This window comes from Zootoca vivipara, chromosome Z (genome assembly GCF_963506605.1).
Source record: "Zootoca vivipara chromosome Z, rZooViv1.1, whole genome shotgun sequence".
Classification (NCBI taxonomy): Eukaryota; Metazoa; Chordata; class Lepidosauria; order Squamata; family Lacertidae; genus Zootoca; species Zootoca vivipara.
In genome coordinates this window covers 24,686,195-24,705,286 of record NC_083294.1, presented here as the reverse complement: position 1 = coordinate 24,705,286, position 19,092 = coordinate 24,686,195, and the positions used below count along the sequence as shown (strand labels likewise).

General features: G+C 44.8%; 1 protein-coding gene across 2 annotated transcripts in view; it reads right to left on the bottom strand.

Annotated features, from left to right (window-relative positions):
* Positions 1 to 8,254: 8,254 nt before the first annotated feature.
* Positions 8,255 to 19,092, bottom strand: part of GAB3 (GRB2 associated binding protein 3) — an 80,816-nt gene continuing 69,978 nt past the window's right edge. For both annotated transcript variants that reach the window (XM_035101950.2, XM_035101952.2), the window contains 3 exons: positions 14,808 to 14,910; positions 12,851 to 12,958; positions 8,255 to 12,037 (listed from right to left, as the gene is read on the bottom strand). In XM_035101950.2, the coding sequence (XP_034957841.1) occupies positions 11,921 to 12,037; positions 12,851 to 12,958; positions 14,808 to 14,910 (328 nt within the window). In that variant the 3' untranslated portion in view covers positions 8,255 to 11,920. The remainder of the gene's footprint in view (positions 12,038 to 12,850; positions 12,959 to 14,807; positions 14,911 to 19,092) is intronic.

Sequence of the window (19,092 nt, the reverse complement as noted above, 5' to 3'; positions counted from 1 at the left end):
GTATTAATGCTTTGAGCCCCTCCATTCAGTTCAGCAATGTTAAGGTCCTGAATGAATCCTTTAAAGTGTATCTCATTGCTTAGTATCTTACAATTCAGCTTTCAGATGTGGAGGAATCTGATGTTGTTCACAACTCAAGATTCACTTTGCACAAAGTCCATCACTGCGTCTCAAAGTCAAACCTGATGCTGTTAAATAATGAAAAAGATAACATTTTGTGCAGCGTGAGCTTATGCATATTTAGCCAGAAGCACGTGGCACGCTATTTGATGCAGCTTATTCCTAGGTGCTGTGCTTTCAGCTCCACCATTGTGTATCATTGTGAGGTTGCTCTTGTGGGACGCCAAGACTTTATCATAGAGTCAAAGAATCATAGAATTGTAGAGCTGGAATGCCAGTACAGCTAAGAAGCATTCTTCTGAACGAGAAGCCACTCCCAACTGTTATCTCCTTTAAACACTCAAACTCTACCATGGGTGTTCTAGCAAGTTTTAACCTCCACCCTTTACTGACACTGAGTTCATCAAACAGAGGCATCCCTTTTGTTTGCTTCAAGCTTTGGGAACCTAGGAAGATGCACAGAAAATTGCTTCATATTGAGTCAAACCTTTGGTCCATCTAGCGGAGTATTTTCTACTTTTTCAGGCAATAGCTCTCCAGATTTTCACACAGGGGCCTCTCACAGCTCTGCCTAGAGATGCCAGGAACTTCTGCATGCAAAGCAGATGCTTTACCAATATACTGCCCTTCAGATGTTTTCAACTACAACCCCCATCAGCTCCAGCTTCCACTTCCTGCTTGCAGCACATCTGATTCTGCCGACTTCGCCACTGTCTGCTGTGCCACTCTGTTGGACTCCTGGGCTCTGCCCCTTCCCCTCTCTCACATATGCTCAGGAGCAGAGAAGGCTGGTGCCCTTTGGAACTGGAAGGGCAAAAGGCAGGGAGACCAACAATATATAAAGCCAGAACAAATTGCTGGTGGAGCAGAGACAGCTTATCCTAGTTTTGTTCCCATCCTTCTGCAGTTCAACAAAGGCAGCACTGCAACTAAGGAGGAAGACCCTGACAGCCAGTGCCACCCCCTGGGATGCAAGTAAACAAGGAGGTAGGCAGGTGCAGGGCTGGCTAAGGTTGGTGGGGTATTCTCAATTATCCTGATGGACCAGCCTCCACTTCTCAGGAGTATCCTCATTTGTGATACACATGGCAAGATTAGCTGGTTCAGACCCATCTAGTCCTTAATCCTGTTCTTAGAGTGGCCAACCAGATGCCCGTGGGAAGCCCGCAAGCAGAACCTGAGCGCAACAGTACGCTGCTCACTCCAGTGGCATGTGGTTATTGGACTAAGGGGAATAGGCTAGTCCCCTAAATTTTCTCCTGGTGCCTCCTTCCCAAAGCCCAGAAATCTTCTGCCCAGCTTAGGGAGGTAGGTGTGAGGCTCTGATGGGTCCAAGATCCGTCCTGCCATCTTCCGAAAGTCCACCCGGCTTTTGGAAGGAAGCAGGAGGACTCCAGCATCCTGTCAGAGCCCTGGCACCTCCTTTGCAAAGCCTGGGAAGCTTCTGGCCAGCTTAGGGAGGGAGGTGTGATGCTCACGTGCACAATGTCAGGACATCACAATGTCACATGCATGACATCGGGGCTTCTGGCCCTAACTGTTCCCCTATTAAAATTTTTGCCGCATGCCACTGGCTTACTCATGATTTCCAGCAACTAGTCTTCAGAGGCATGTTGCCTCTCCTACTGGAGGCAATTTATACAGTAGGTCCTGACTAGTAGCAACTGATAACCCTACCCACAAATTTATCTAAGCCACCTTTAAAGTTGTCGAAGCTGGGGGCCATCAGTATATCTTGTAGTAGTAATTGCAGAGGTGGGGGGCGCTTCACTGCAGGGAAACCAGTGCAATTCACTGCCCAGTCGCTTTGACTCTGTTTCCAAAGATGCGCAATTGGTGACAGCTGTAAAGACACACACACACACACACACACACACACACACACACACACGTATTGAGATGACAATGGAGGCTTTGAAAAGGTTTCCAAAGTCACATTGCATCTGGAATGGGTTGCTTGGCAGAGGATCATTACAGTGAAAACAGGATCTTTCTCCTTGTTGGGCTCATTAGGCTCCTTAGCATTAAAACAAACAAATAAAGAACACAGCCACGAATGCTGGAGATAATCCAACGGACATGTTACACACAAAAAATACATAAAAATGCACTGCTTGAAACACAGATCTTTACAGCAGGGAGCATGTAATTAAACTGTAGATTTAGAAGCAAAAGCATCATTGCGAATATAAATGTACTGCTCATATGATGGATGGATGCCAGCCTATTTCCATTTAGAGATCTACACAGAAGCTAGTAGAGTCTGGCTCCCATTTATTTTCTTTTTAAAAAATCTCATTGGTAGTGACAGCTCTGAAGAAAAAAGTCTGCGCTTATATCATCTGTTACAGACTCAAAATCATTATGGAATGCTGGGAAGCAGCCTCATTTGATTTGAAAATAAACAAAATATTTATTTATTCAATGCATTTATATCTCACCTTTTTCTCATAGCTCAAAGTGCTGTACTGTACATGGTTCTCCCTTTTCTCGTTTAATCCCCATAACAACCCTGTGAGGTAGGTTAGGCTGAGAGGCAGTGACTGCCCCAGGGTAACCCAGCGTGCTTCATGGCCAAGTTGCGATTCGAACCTTGGTCTCCCAGGTCCTAAGTTTGACACCCTAACCCAGGGGTCGGCAAGGTTTACCTCACCTGGGACAGTTCAATCCAGCGGAGATCCCTCCATGGGCCGGATCGTGCCCTCACCCGCGATTTCCAGCGTCTGCGTCTGCACAGACACGATTTCCTATGTCTGTGCAGATGCGATTTCCGGCGCCATGGAAGTGAGTCCCCCACACCGCACTGCACTGTTTAGTGCAGCAGGTGGGGACTTGCCAAGCGGGCGGCTCAGTTCGGGGGTGGCTTGTGGGCCAGTTAAACGACCCCTGTGGGCTGCTTGTGGCCCATGGGCCTTAGGTTGCCGACGCCTGCAACCTAACCACTACACTACTACTACTACTAACCACTACTGCACTGGTTCTTGATAGATATAGATTCTGAAATCTACACTCATTCTTTTTTTTTAACTGTATTATAAAGAAAACCAAATTTCAATATATAAAGAATTCTGTGGACTTATACAGTGCGACTTGTGTCATTAGGTCTGAAAAGCTCTCTTAGGCTTTCTTTCTTTTTTTTTGAAAAAAAACTTTATTGAATAAAACAAATAAAAAGACATCTGCGCAAAAATACATCTACTCAATTTGCACATACATATCCATATAATAAAAAGGTACAGATTGTTCTTCTTTCTTCCTTCCTTCCTTCCTTCCTTCCTTCCTTCCTTCCTTCCTTCCTTCCTTCCTTTCCTTTCCTTTCCTTTCCTTTCCTTTCCTTTCCTTTCCTTTCCTTTCCTTTCCTTTCTCTTCTTTCTCTTTTCTTCTTTCCATTTACTTTCTCTTACTAATATTTTCCTATTATTCTCTTTCAACTTCTCTTAATATCAACTTTTGCCACGCGATCTGTATCTGCACTCATTCTTACCTGCCCTTTGACATAAGGTCCCAAGGTGGGTTGCAACTATATAAAAATACAATATTAAAACCAGTTTTTAAAAATTACAACCAGAAGTTTAGGGTGGGTCTAAATGATGATATTATGATGATATTTTATTCTCTTGTTCACTATGTTGTTTTAAATGTGCATTTTATATTTGACTTCACTTAGCAATGTTTTCTTTTGTAATGTTTAAGATTGTTTGTTTGTTTACTTTGTGTTAAATATGTATTCTGCAGTTGACCTCCTTTGTAATGTTTTATTTTGAAATCCTTAAGATAATATTTTAGTTTCCTGTTAATTATGTTGCTTTGACTGTATACTTTATATTTGACTTCCTTCAGAAATGTTTGATTCTGGATTGCTTTTTAATGATGTTTAATATGCTGTAAACCGCTTTGAGGTTTTTCTTAAAAGTCTAAAGCGATATAGAAATGAACAACAACAACAACAACAACAACAACAACAACTGTACTGTAGTTTATCCTTCATAGAGCTATAATTCCCAGCAAGTTTAGCAGGAGTCTTTGGGGAAAGTTTCCAAGAGTCATTGGACGAAATAATGTGCTTTAACTTTAAATGTATGATGTGTATGCAGATCTCAGGTGTCAAAGGCCAAGGTAAATACAGTAGGTATAATACTTCCTTCCTTGGGCTTATTGCCTTTTCCAAATTCACAAAACTGAAACTTGTGTTAATGTTGCTCTCAGCTGGAGATATTTCATTCAATCTGGTCCAACCACCCCAGATTCTTCTGATTATGCTCTATGATATCCCTCAGGAAGGGACATTTGTTATTCCTTTCCTTCTGAGTCCAAAGCATTACAGGCCCAATAGTAAAAAGCAGTTCAAAGTGACTCTTGTTGAAGGTTACAGTACAGCATGGGCAGAAGGTAGATTGGAAAGGGTTTCTCCCAGTTGTTTTAGGAATGGCAGCAAATACCATTTTGAGCTCTTTGGAGGTTGCTGAAGATCTTTTTAGCTAAACGTCAGCTACCAAAAATGACTGAAGTTCAGAGTAGTTCTTTTTGTCCCCTGTGAGCAGTTCATGTCATTTGCAGGTGGGATTCCTCATCCTTTTGCTGTACATAATTAGCACCCACAAAGCAAACTGCATTTCTTTCCTCAAAAGCAAGTGTGAAATATCCTCCTATCCACTCTACATTTTACATTGCAATGCTACACTTAAAACACTTTCTCTCTCTCTCCAGCTTCTGCAGACGCGGCATATGGAAAAAGAAAACAGGAAATAAATCGTCAGTTTATATGGACAGGCAGCAGCACTAAGAAAGAAAGAAATGAAAATCACATTGCTGTAAGGCAGCCTTTGACACCTGGTGCCTTTCAGATGTTTCGGACTAGTACTCCTTTTAGCCCCAGAGGTTAGTGAAAGTTGCTGTAAAGCCTTCTTTTAAAATCAATGCATATTCTGGCCTCTTTTAATTTTGTGTCATGCTCCCCTCATTCACATGCAGGCAGCTGGGTCTTTTTCTTACACCCAAGTTGAAAGGTGCTGGGAATTGTAGCTCTGTGAGGGATAGACTACAGTTCCCAGGATTCTCTGGGGGTGACAGGTGCTTTAACTGTATGATGTAAATGTGACCAGCTTTTGAACTCAGAATAGAGGGTTTTTGGTACTCATTAATATCTGCATTTGCTGCTATCAAAGCTCAGAGAAGCAGGGTAGCAGCAAAATATGTCTCAGCTTGGGACAAAAAAGCAAAGCAAAACTGCTTCATGCAAACAATGTTTCAGGACAGGAGCCAATACATCAGCCAAACCAAGATGTTTTCAGCTGACTTCTGCTCCAGTTACAGATTTAGTAATACAATTGCTCCACCACTTCCTGATCTGATATTCACTTCCTTTTTCCTGCTACATAAAAAAAAAGCAGCTTAACTATTTGGCATGTCCGTGAGAGTTAAACTTGGAGAGCATAGCAAAATGCTTCTGAAAGGGCAAGCACATAAATTCCTTAGACTAGATTTATATGACTTATGGCATAAGCACATACAGTACATTTCTAGCCCAAAGAAAGTTCCACTGAGTTCAATAAGGCTGCCACATAGACTCATAGAATTGTATACTGTAGTTGAAAGAGGGTCATCTAGTCCAAGCCCCATAGCTGCTAAGTCTTCCCTTTTCTCGCGAGGAAGCCTATTCAGCATAAGGGAAAATACCTTAAAAAAAGGGATAACTTGGCAGCTATGCCAAGCCCCTGCAATGCAGGAATCCTGCCCTCAGCCAATCCCTTGGTGGGCACAAACCACCAGCCTTCTGGTTAACAGTCACATGCACAGACTCATTGCACCACAGGAGGTATAGGACTGAAGCCCTGAGCTTCCACAGCTGCCACTCAACACGAACCACCATTGGCAGGAACAGCAGCGGGTATCTTCTGTGCTTATGATACTCCTTCATTCTCTTGTTAATTATGTTGTTTTAAATGTGCATTTTATATTTGACTCCCTTTATTAAATGTTTTCTTTTTAAATGTGTTATTTTTGTTTACTGTGCTAAATGCACATTCTATAATGAACCTCCTTCATAATAAAAAAAATTCCTTCAGTAGCACCTTAAAGACCAACTAAGTTTTTATTTTGGTATGAGCTTTCGTGTGCATGCACACTTCGTCAGATACTTCATAGGAATTTTTTTAATTTGCTTCGACTCAGACCAACACGGCTACCTACCTGTAACTCCTTCATAAATGTTTTATTTTGAAATCTTTAGGATAATATTTTAGCTTTCTACTAATTATGTTGCTTTGAATGCATGGTTTATGTTGGACTTTCTTCAGTAATGTTTTATTCTGGATTATTTGTTTTTTTAACATGTTGTAAACCACTTTGAGATTTTTTCTTAAAAATACAAAGTGGAATAGAAACAAAATGAATACTACTAATAACAATGTTATTGTCTGTGGATGGTCCCATGGTAATGTAAATGAAGGCGCTCACAACCTGAGCATGGTAAATAGGGGAAAAATGATGCTATTATGTTCAGTTTACCTGTTCTGGGATTTGATTTGTTAATCTGGCATTGTGGGCAGAGAGACCAGAGGAGCTGTAAAGTCATTTGTTATTGTCTCCTGGCTTAGACCAGCCTGATTTTGTTAGAAACAGCTCCACTGTATATTTGCTCACAGCAGTAGCATCTTTAGGAATGAAGTCAAACAGGCTTTGTTTTGTAATGTACAGGGAAATTAAATTCTTAAAATGTCCTGTTTTCCCTGCCCACGCAACAAAACAGAGCACAAAGCCAGTTGACCTGAAGATTAGAGATGGGCCAATCTGTCAATTTCAGTTTCTCTGTTTTTAATTTTTCCAGTCTGAAGTTCTCCACATTTCCACACCAGCCCCTGTAGCATTTCCTCACTTCCCTTTATCAACACTTTCTCCTCTTATCTTCAGATAGATCATTGATTTTCTGTACCTTGTGACAATTTTGTTAGATTTATTTCCTCAGCTTTGCTGAAAGACCAGCTCTATCAGGAGCCTCCTTCACCCGAACTGTTTCTATGCTAGCTAGAAAGCTATAAGAAGTACCATTTGAGAACAGGTGCCTGAGTTTGCTTCCACCCATTTCCCTCCCTGTCCCCTTGTGTGTCATTTTTTAAAAAAGGGACTGTCTTGTTTAAATTGATTGTATGTCAGTCACTATGACAGCCTTCATAGCTGAAGAGCAGGGTAGGCATCATTCATGCCAATCTTCTTTGCAACCTTCTGATTGTAGCATATGTACCACAAAAGCCATCAGAATATATACTAATAATGATGGAATATTTATAACTGAGTTAGCACTTCATTTTGTGGATGTGTGTGTGTTACTGTATATGCACAAACATCATGGCTACATATCAGGGATCCTGAGAAACAAAAAAGAGGAATTGGCATGCTAGCAGGAACTACAAGGTTTGCAGAAATAGAAACAATTACTTGGGAGTGGGGATTTAAGGGGGCATGGAAATCTCCCAAGCAGCCCAACGAGGACTATGCATGCTTTCGCACCTACAAAATGCTAAATGTCTGCTTCGGATTGGAAATTAGTGGTGGGGAAATGTAATGGAGTGTCCTGGAAAATGGTTATGACTAGACGGCTGGCACACTGTACTGGAGCTCTCCACACTGCACCATTCCATTACAGGTCCCACTTGTAAGGCTAAATATCTATATAAGGTTTTCAGTTAGAAAATGTTACAGTGAATACTTATTGAATTTTTTTGTCTGTGGCTCATTGATCAAAATGTATGGTATTGGTTCCAAAAAGCGCTCTCTCTCTCTTTTGGGTGCATATGCATCAACCCACAGGGAGGAAAATGTAACAGAGTCCACTGAAAGAAGACATGGTTGGTTGGCTGGAACTCTGGACAGGAGCACCCCACACTGCAATATTTATTCACATGCCCCACTTGTAAGAACACAAGAGCAACCCTGCTGGACCAGACCAAGGCTCCACCTTGTCCAGCAGTTTCCAGCAGTGGTTTGATAGATGCCTCTACAGACGAGACATAAAGGCAACAGCCTTCTCCCACCAATTTTCCCCCCAGTAAACCCATCAAACTTAGCACCAGTCCAGGTGGTGACCCTGGTGATCAGCTGCCTCCACCTCATTGGTTTCTGTTCTGCCTTTGTAGAACTTGTCAGGATGCAAGAACATTAAGAAGAGCCTACTGGATTGGGCCAGTGGCCTATCTACTCCAGCATCCTGTTCTCACACTAGCTGACCAGATGCCTGTGGGGAGCCTGCAAACAGGACACAAGCACAACAGCACTCTCCTCACCTGCAATTCCCAGCAATTGGTATGAAGAGGCATGCTGCCTCTGGAATTGGAGGTAAAACATAACCATTGTAGTCAGAAGCAAGGAGGACGAAGAAGAAACTGGAATTAGTTGGTTCTGTTTGTCATTGGCTCTGGCTCCAGCTACAGTTGGACTCACTGCTTTCCACCCTGCCAGTCCCAATGAGCACCATCCACCACCAAGTGACATGCTACATCTGAACTAGGTGGTCTATATAAAAAGAAATGGAACATACAACTCTTGCTGGTATAAATGATCCATCTAGTCCAGGTATGAAAAAGCTTTTGCACTCCAGGTTATTTTTGAGACTTCAGTTCCCATCAGCCCCAGAGACGATGGCCAACTGTCAGGTCCAGTGGGAGTTGAATCCAACAAAATATGGAGGGACACAGTTTTCCTTCCCTGATCTAGTCGGTCAATGCAATAGAAAGGCCAAAGCTCAGTAGGGGAGCAGTTGCTTAGCATGCAAAAGGTCCCAGGTTCAACCCCCAGAATTTCCATGTAGGTTTGGGCATGTTCTGTCTGAAATCCTGGAGAGTTGCTGCCAAATCAGTGTCAATAATACTGAACTAGATAGACTCCGTATAAGGCAGCTTCCTATGTCCCTACAACTGCAGCTCTGCAACATACTCTACCTAATGGTACAGAAAAATCCAGTTGATCAACTGGATGTTATGTTGATCAACATTCCAACTGTAACACTCATGTTATGTAATAATTTCATGGCTTGAAATGACAAAACTTGTCAACCACCTATGTCATGTAGGGCTGTGTGACTGCTCTGGACAAATCCCAAACTGAAGCAGGCCTGAAACATGTCAAGGCATCTCTCAAGCCAGTCGCAACAAAAATCCCTAAAACAGACAGCTTGTCCTCAAAATGTTGCAAATCGGTGCCATGCAAGGGGAGTTCATTAATATCCAATCACAGTGCTGGAGAGTGGTGAACTGTTAGAGGTGTCTCTCGGAGACATTTACTGTTTTGCAAGTTCTCTGAAAGTCAGCACAAATCTGGAGGGTTTTATTCAGCTTGTATTTTGCTAGCCAGCACTCTTTCTTGCATACCTGCTTGTTTTACAATGCTTTCCCAATCACAATCTTATTCTAAAAAAATGAAAACCATGTTTATTGTCTGTATCTTTAGTGTTTGTTACTTAGGCAGTGTCATTTCCCTTATGCCATTCCCCAAAATGACACTAGTTTTTTAGTTAGGTTTGCATTACAGATGTGTGATTTTCTGCATTTGTAGGTGTCAGTCTTCTGAATACACCATACACCTACAGTGAAAAAGCAGCACACTTCCACAGGGCAGCTGTGGTGCCACCAGAGGCAGAGGGGCCAGAGATGTTGGCAGCAACCACTGGTAGCAGGTGCAAGCCTAGTCCCACAGCCATGCAATCATTTGAGTATGGAGTAGGCACTGGTAGCAGCAGTCTGGCAGGGGCTTCCCCTTTGGTAACAGAAGGGAGTGAGTCCAGCCCATTGGTAGACATCAGCATCTCTAAAGGTGTCTGTGTCTGAGGTTCTCAGGTGGATTGAGGAGGATTTCTTCCATTTGGAATGCTGAGGGTGGTGAGCAGCAACAGATATACTTTCCAGTGCCATCAGGAAATGCTTACTGGTGCCCTCACTGTTCCTGTGGTGGTGTTGATACCTTCAGGCTGAAGGCAATCTGTGGTACTATTCTGACGTGGGGCTGGATCCCACCACTGCTCTCTGCCATTGCTGCAGATGGGCAATGAACAGGGGGAAAGTAACGTTCAAATCCAAATTTATTAACCAAGGCAACCACATACCAGGTGTCTTCAAGCTCCATGCACTTATATGCAAAAACAACAAAGTTATGACCATTTTACTTTTGAAATACTTTATTGGGGAGGGAGGACAAACTTTAACAGTGGCTAGCACATAAACCCCTGGATCTACCTATCTGAAACCCCCTCTGGAGGAGCTACCATGTATTCAAACGTCATGCATCTATGGGGAGGATTGTGGTCATTTTGGCTTCCCAATGCATGCCCCTCTGAGGATTGAAGATTCAGATCTCCAAATTTTGATTTGGATGTTGGGTGTGAATTGATCCAAACTGAATTGTGTCTTGAACTGAAACAGGGACAGGGAGCTTGCACAGTGCTAACATCAGAGATGGGGAATCTGAGACCCTCCAGATGTTGCTGGACCTCCAGCTCCCATCCACTTCAACCAGCATGAATGCTAGGAGTTCTGGTCCATGACTATCTAGAGCATGCATGTCAAACCATCCACTTCAACCAGCATGAGTTCTGGTCCATGACTATCTAGAGCATGCATGTCAAACCTGCGGCCCTCCAGATGTTTTGGCTTACAACTCCCATGATCCCTAGCTAGCAGGACCAGTGGTTGGGGAAGATGGGAATTGTAGTCCAAAACATCTGGAGGGCCGCAGGTTTGACATGCCTGATCTAGAGGGTGACAACATGTTGCCCCTACCAACATCCAAGCAACTCATTGAAATGAACCTGTTGGCAAGACCTAATTATTGGCAATTACCCTTTTCTTTACTGGCAGAGTGTCTGTACAAGCAGCAGTGTTGTAGCTAGCCCCAAGAGATATCCAACCAGCACAGCTTTCTTATGTATGCAGGAACAGTGATAACTGAAAGCTTCATTGGTTCAATTTCAGCCTTTTAATGAAAGAAGAAGTAGCTTTGCTGCTTCCATTGATTTCTTTCAGAAAGGTTCAGTTAAGTGAGAGGATGCACAGGAGGGCTTGTGCTACGTTGGAAGCAACTCCTTGCAGCACAGGTCATAACAGAAGGAAAAGGAAACCCCCAAATGCACTGTGAGCTCATCAGATGGAAAGGTGGCCACGAAAGTAGGGCAAGATTAACTGTGGTGGGTGCAAGTTTTCCATGATGAGCACAAGAGGGGAACAATTATTTCCATTGTCAACAGTGCAAAGTTCTATTTACATTCTTCAATAAATGAATGACAGTTAAACATATTATACTAAGGGAAATCCTCAACTCCCACTCCCCCTACCCCTGAAAAAAAGTTTGTTTTTAAATTGTTTCCAATGTTTAGCCCTTATTCTCAAACACCTGTCAGTACCAGACACTACAGTAGATGCAGCATCTGTTAAATAGGCAGGAATATATACATTTATATACATATATCTAAAACAGAAATAAGTAATTGCAGTGTTTCATGTGACATTGCAAGGCTTTTGTTCCCATTAAGTGTTTACAGAGGACCAAATTCAGGTGTTAAAATGGTACCACAGGTCCTTACTGGAAGGAGGGATTGAGAAGATGACAGTGACTGTGTGATTTGGACATAGTACAACTCGATCCTCTCTCACTGATGTGCTCCTTCCACCCCCAAAAGATGTAGCTTCTGAAGAAAGCGGCTGACCATCACTCTATCTCACACTGCCGGAGACTTCTGCTTTGCACTGCCACTACTGAATCATCCAAACTTCCTGGATTTTAATGTGCAAATTCAAGCTAGTCAACACTTCTCTCTTTAAACTTTGGATTGCCTTTCATCTGTCCATTCCTGCTTAGTGTTCTGGAGAGCTTGAGTTCTCTGCTCATCTACTTGGACATAATCCACTCTTTGTTCTTCAGAGAGGAAAGGTTTCTGCCAAGGTGAAGGAAATGAAACAAACAAACAAACAAACATGAGGACATGTGAAAAACATGTACAGAGCTACAGTTGGGCTTCTGTCAATTCCCCTCCTCCTCTCCAACCTTAGCTGGCATTTCTTTTTTCACCTTGAAGCCGGGGGTGACATCATTATGCTACTGGTTTCAGACATAATTCCTCATCTGCTACCCTGTCACACAGCCCAGAACAGGCCTGGCAAACGCAGGAAAGTGCAGTACAGTGATATGTTCACCTTGAGATGAAGGGAAAATGGTTTTCCTCCAAGTTAAAGCTCTTGATCAGGCAAGACTGGAGTGGGTTTCGAACCCATAGAATTGCCTCTGATGCAAGGGTGGGGAATGTTTTTCAGCTCAAGGGGAGCATACCCTTTGGGTGACTTTCTGGGGACCACATGCCAGTGGCAAGCAGGGTCAGAGGCAAAAGCTGGTAGAGCAAGGGATGTGAATTTTATGTTCATATTCGCACCCCTCTTCAACTTCCATGGAGGCAAGCAAGAGGCACTATCCGAGTTCGTGGAAACATTCCAGCCAGGCAAAAACATTGCATGAAGCATAGCCAGTGAGGAGTATGTTCCGGGGAGAGTTCCAAGGGCTAGGAACAAAGGCCTGGAGGGCCACACTCAACTCCTGGGCCCAAGATTCCCCACCCTTGATTTAAAGAACTACTAACAATATTCTGCTCACTTGTGAAGAAAAGGAAGCAGGTATTGGATATTACACACCACCATTTAATTTTTATTACTGATGACAGGGAGCTGCAGTAGAAGTTGCTGTGAGCAAGGCCTACCTTTTGTACAGGAGACGGAGAAGCGGAATTAAAATCCAGTGCTAAATAATCAAGGCTGAAGTTCTTTGGCCATTGGAATGCTCCATTGCATGGAGATGTTGCTTGCTCCTGTTGAGAATGAACCATGACCATAAGAAAATGAAGAAATAGGTATGTTCAAAACAAATTTAAAAGTGTGTGTGTGTGTGTGTGTGTGTGTGTGTGTGTGTCTGTCTGTCTGTCTGTCTGTCTGTCTGTCTCTCTGTGTAAGTGTTGCCTATATAGACTCTCTTCCTTTCCCTTTTGTTCTACAGCAGGGGCAGGAAGCCTCCAGCCCACAAAACATATTGGCTCATCAGGTTTTCCAATTTCGTTTACTAGGGCTGATGGGCAGGCTTGATCGCTGCAGAAAGTAGATTACCCACTAACTGATGGGTGAGGGGGGATTCAAGCTTGCTCAGTTTGGCTGTCCATGGCAAATTCCTTAAGGGGTTGATTGCTGAAGCAAGGACTGAGCCCTCAACCCATCAGCTGATGCACAAATTGTTCAATCCTGCTTAGTCACTACCTCCCACCACCCCCAATGGCCAACTTTGACAGGTGGGTGGTTCCATCCACTTGTCACAGGTGTCTTGTGCAGGTGGGAATGAAAGAACTGGCCCATTGGGCGAAAAAGGTTATCCACCCCTGCACTACAACCTTGATCATGCTTTAGCAAGAGAGGCAGCTGCCATATTTTTTCAACATCTCTATGGCCCCCAATCCTTCTCGTCCCCTGCTCTCACCAGGCCATTTAATGCAGCCTCTGTTGTTCAAGGGAAACAGACGGCAGTCTTGGTCAACCTGGTGCTCCCCAGAAGTTTTGGATTATGGGGTTCTGCTAGGAGGTATGCCCCCTGCAAACATCTGGAGGGTGCCAGGCTGGGGAAGGCTAACCTTGTGCAATGCAAAAAACAACGAAATGTTAGGAACATAGGAAGCTGCCTTATACAGAGTCAGATCACTGGCCCTTGTAGTTCAGGGTTTCCTACATTAAGGGTAGCCAATGTGCTGTCCTCCAGATACTGTCAGGATGCAACTCCCATCAGCCACAGCCAGCATGGTCAATTGTCAGGGATAATGGGAGTTGTAGTCCAGCAACATCTGGAGGGCATTACATTAGCTACCCATTTTGCCCTCAATGGCAGTGGCTTTACAGGGTTTCTGGTACAGTCTTTCCCAACCCTGCTTGGAGATGCTAAGGACTGAATGTAAAGCTGCATGTAAAGCTGTTACTTTTATTACTGTGCTACAATCCTTCCTTGTAGTGTTTGGGCTCAGAACATACCATATACAGAGACAGACCACTGATCTATCTAGTTTAGTATTGTCTGCACCACTCTTCCCCGACCTGGTCCGCTAGTCAGACTACAGCTCCCACCATACTTTACGATTAGCCATGCAGGAGCCGTAGTCCAAATAATCTGGGTGGCACCAGGTTGGGGAAAGGTTATCTACACTTACTGGCAATGACTTTCCAGGGTTTCAGGTAGCATCTCTTTTCCAGCCCTAGCTGGGAATACAGGAATAAGACATGGGGTTTTTTTGTACATAAAATGCTACCTCAACCATCAAGCTATAATCTTTCCCCAATATATCTCCCTGGAGTTTTGTGCGCTCTTAAGGGGTTCCATAAAGGCTCTTGTCTGAAAATGGTAGAGAAAAAAATTGAGGTTCTCTCTCTGCCTCCAGCAAATCACCATGTGTATGTTTGAGATTGCTTGGAGATGTGCCACCAACACTTGTGGGAACAACAGAGATCTGTAGGAATGGGAAAAAGGCTTCCCTTATCAATGCGTCAATTGGCCCTTGTGTGCCTGCACTAAATTTCAGTAGGGCAAAGGGGAGCCCCTGCCACATGTTTGGCTGAAAAATTTGACTTCTCTGAGCCTTTCCGCTCACATGATTTGTCAAAGGAGAGTTGCATGAAAATGATTACCATTTGAATGTAACTTTCTTCTTCCTCTCCGGAAACTGAACTGGCAAATACTCTCGCTGAATTAATGCAGTCTCTTTCTGGAGAGATAAAGCTTGTTCGATTGCTAGTGCAGGAGGAGGGGGAGGGTGGGGGAAACGCAAAACACAAACAAAAGAGAAGTCAAAGAAGAGTTTTCACAGATGCTCTGAAACCAAGCCAAAACCTGACGTTGCCCAGTGTGAGGAATAAGCCCGCCCAAAACCCAGTAACACTACAGAGGTTAAGTTAGCTAACAAAGGAGGTTACAATCTCATCAGTGTCCTCTTGGGAAATTAGTCATTTCTGCAATCGAATCTGACAGTAAAAATGGCTGCCATGGCATTAGGGGGAAGCTGCAGCTATCAAAGAATGGTCAAGGAAGGAGCATAAAAAGAGGCAAATGTCCATCACATCACAGGCCTAAGCACTTGTCTTGCTGTAAGGCTAGCAACACTTTTGCAGGCAGGAACAAATTAATGAGCTACTGCAACTATATGCAGAGGAACTGCAACCACCATGAATCATCTGCAAAAAAAGATATGTTAATTGAACATGGGAATGTCTGCTACTCAATCCTCTTACAAAGTAAAAAAAAAATGCTGCCAAATCCATTGCCAGATATGTTTGTGTAATGTTTTTCAAACCAACCACAAGTTCTCAATACATCATCTTAAGAGGAAAGCTGGCCAGCTAGATATTTCCAGTGTTCAATGAACTTTATCCTTTTCTTCACTGTCCATCTTTTTACCAACTTCAGGGGCAAGCACCCCCTGGTTTTATCAGGTAAATGCAAATGGAAGCATCTTACAAAGCTAGTTCAGGGCTCTAGCACAGATCTTCAACTCTGCAAATGTAGTGCTTTCTTACGTATCTTTAGGCATCTAACAAAAACATTCCTCTTCTCCTATGCCTTTCATTAAACAAGCTATGGCCTTTTAAACTGGGTGGGTGTGGTATTATTGTTAATATTATGGTGTATATTTTTGTGCTTTTATATTGCAAACTGCCCTCTCATCCTCAGACAGAAATAACAGTATAGAAACAACAACAACGCTTTCCTAGTTTGGACTACAACATTCACACACAACCAGTAGCCTGAGCCCCTCTGAAATTTCTAAGATGTGTGATGCTGCTGAACTACAGCTCCCATCATCCCTAACAATTGACCACGGTGGCTGGAGGTGATGGACTTTGTATTACAAAAACACCTGAAGGGCACCACACTGGTTACCCCTCCTCTAAGAGGAAAGGCTAATAGAACTGTGGTAGACCAGTAGTAGGTACTGAGGAGCAGTGGATATGATGTTACAATATCAGTATGATGTGACACCATCCACAACTAGCTACTGTGGTCAAGAAAGAAGGGGTGAAGAGAGATGGTGCATACTCACAAGCAGAACTGGAGCCATCTCAGGGTAAACTAGACCAGCCCTCCAGACATTCTGGACTACAACTCCCATCAGCACTTGCATGAACAGCCAATGGTCAGAGATGATGAGAACTGTAGCCCAACATTTCTGGATGGTAACAGGTTGGAGAAGGCTGAACATCCCAAAAGGAGATGGTAAAAAGTCTATGGGGGACTTGATTTTTTAATTGAAAAGCAGGTGCCATGAAGAATCAGTTGGAGCACAGGTATAGCAGAGGGGAGGGGATTCTTAACGCTTTCCCCTCCCACGTTCTGTTCGTCTATAATTATGTTCCTGATATTGCTTCTTTCCCCTGTATTTTGCCCCATGGTATGAAAGCAGAACATTTCTCAGAAAGCTAATGTCCGAGAAATTTAGGCTGAGTTAATACTGATATAAATATATATTCCTGTGTTTTACACACACACACACACACACACACACACACACTTTATGTGTATGTATGTATGTACATACATGTATGTATGTATGTACGTACGTGGGTGGCGCTGTGGGTTAAACCACAGAACCTAGGGCTTGCTGCTCAGAAGGTCGGTGGTTCGAATTCCTGCGGCAGGTTGAGCTCCCCTTGTTCGATCCCAGCTCCTGCCAACCCAGCAGTTCGAAAGCACGTCAAAGTGCAAGTAGATAAATAGGTACTGCTACAGCAGGAAGGTAAACAGTGTTTCCGTGTGCTGCTCTGGTTCGCCAGAAGCGGCTTTGTCATGCTGGTCACATGACCTGGAAGCTGTACGCCAGCTCCGTTGGCCAATAACGCGAGATGAGCACCGCAACCCCAGAGTTGGTCATGACTGGACCTAATGGTCAGGGGTCCCTTTACATATGTATGTATGTATGTATGTATGTATGTATGTATGTATGTATGTAATGTATGTATGTATGTAAGGTTGGGGAGAAGAAGTGGAAGGAACAGGTAACAAGCTCACTGCTTCTTCCAACAATATTGAAATATACTGAATTAACTCTATAGCTGCAAACAAAATTCTCAAATGGCTGCTGAAACAAGCAAGGCCTCTTTTACTATATAGGCCTCTCCCATTGTGGGCAGAGCTAACCACCCTGGCTGAGATAAACCTTCGCTTAAATACTCAGTTAAGAGTTATCTGTTGCTGAAGCAACATTCACAATGGATGCCGGTTACTGCTGTTGCATTCAGGTCCTGCTTGTGGGCTTCCCATAACATCCTGTAAGAACAGAATGTTGAACTCTGGCCTGACCTCTTTGCACGCTCTAATACAATTTGCTCTAGCTCAGGGGTCCCCAGACTATGGCCCGTGGGCCGGATGCGGCCCAATTGGCCTCCCAATCCGGCCCGCGACGACCCCCACCGCCCGCTGCCGCTCTTGCGGCGCGCTGCGGCGCACTTCCAGATCTGAAAAAAATCGCTGAAAATCATTTCTGTGCATGCGTATGGGCCTCTCCCGACCCAGAAGAGGTCATTTCCGGTGCACTTCCGGGTCGGGGAGGTGCACTTCTGGGTCGGGGGAGGCCCATACGCATGCGCACAAACAATTTCCGGTGATTTTTCCGGCCTGCAAGCGCGCCACCGCGCCAGTAAATGGGTATGCGCATGCGCACTGGAGCACACTCCCCCACCCTCCGGCCCACTGCGCGCGCACTCCCCCGCCCTCCGGCGGGTACGTCTGGGGACCCCTGCTCTAGCTGGAGTTTCACATGGAGCCATACATCCCAATCTTGCATTGTCTCAACTAACCCTACTTGCAGGAACCTGACCTCTTTTTCCATTATCCCCCTACTTTAGCAAGAATGCTCTTTCTGTTGGAGTCATCACTTGGAGCAGAACAGATGTGAAGATAGAATAACTACATATCCACCTAATCTGGTTTACTAAAGAAACTCCACGGGGTGCCAGGAGAAAGGCAGGAACCCCTCAAGGCAGGGATAGGCCAATGTAGTAATCACCAGATATTAAGAATATAGGAAACTACCTTATACCAAATTTGACTGTTGGTCCATCTAGTTCAGGCATCCCCAAACTTCGGCCCTCCAGATGTTTTGGACTAATATTCCCATCTTCCCCGACCATTGGTCCTGTTAGCTAGGGATCATGGGAGTTGTAGGCCAAAACATCTGGAGGGCCGCAGTTTGGGGATGCCTGATCTAGTTCAATACTGTCTACACCACGGGTGTCAAACACAAGGCCCGGGGGCCTAATCCGGCCCGCCAGACCTCGTCATGTGGCCCGCGTAGCCGCCGCCGACACTAGCCACTGACAGTAGTTCTGGAGCCTGCGATTGGCCAAGGGTCAAAACCGGGGGCGGGGCTGCAGGCGGAGGCCGGGGCGCTGGAGCCGCGCTGACGGCCTTGGCCAGGGAATTTCAATTTCGAATGAGGCTGAGGGAGGCGGTGGCACAGCGGCCAGACGGGGAAGTGAGATGCAGGAGGAGGAGGAGGAAGCCCGCCGAGGAGGTAGGAAAGCCCTACAGGCGCCGCCGGCAAAGTTGTTGCCGGGACGAAGCAGCGCTGGATTTTTTTTTTGGCAGGCTTTGCTGTTGTCTCCGAGAGCGAGTGAGGCGGCACTGGGGAGCCGCCGCCCGCCGCTTCCCTTCCTCTCCTCAGCTGCATCCGGGAGGTGGGCAAGCGAGCGGGCGAAAGGGACGCGGAGTGAGCCTGAGGGGAAAGTAGGCGAAGCGCAACAGCCGCTCTCTTGATGGAGCCGGGTTTCTCTTCCCTCTTCCCCCGTTTTCTCCTCATAGACACTCGGGAGGGTGCCTGGCTTTTGCTCTGTCCCCCACCCCCGAGCCGCCCTTTGGCTTCTCAGTTCCGGCGGAGCTGCTCCCCAGGGGGCGGCCGGGAGGGAGGCGGCGGCGGCACGG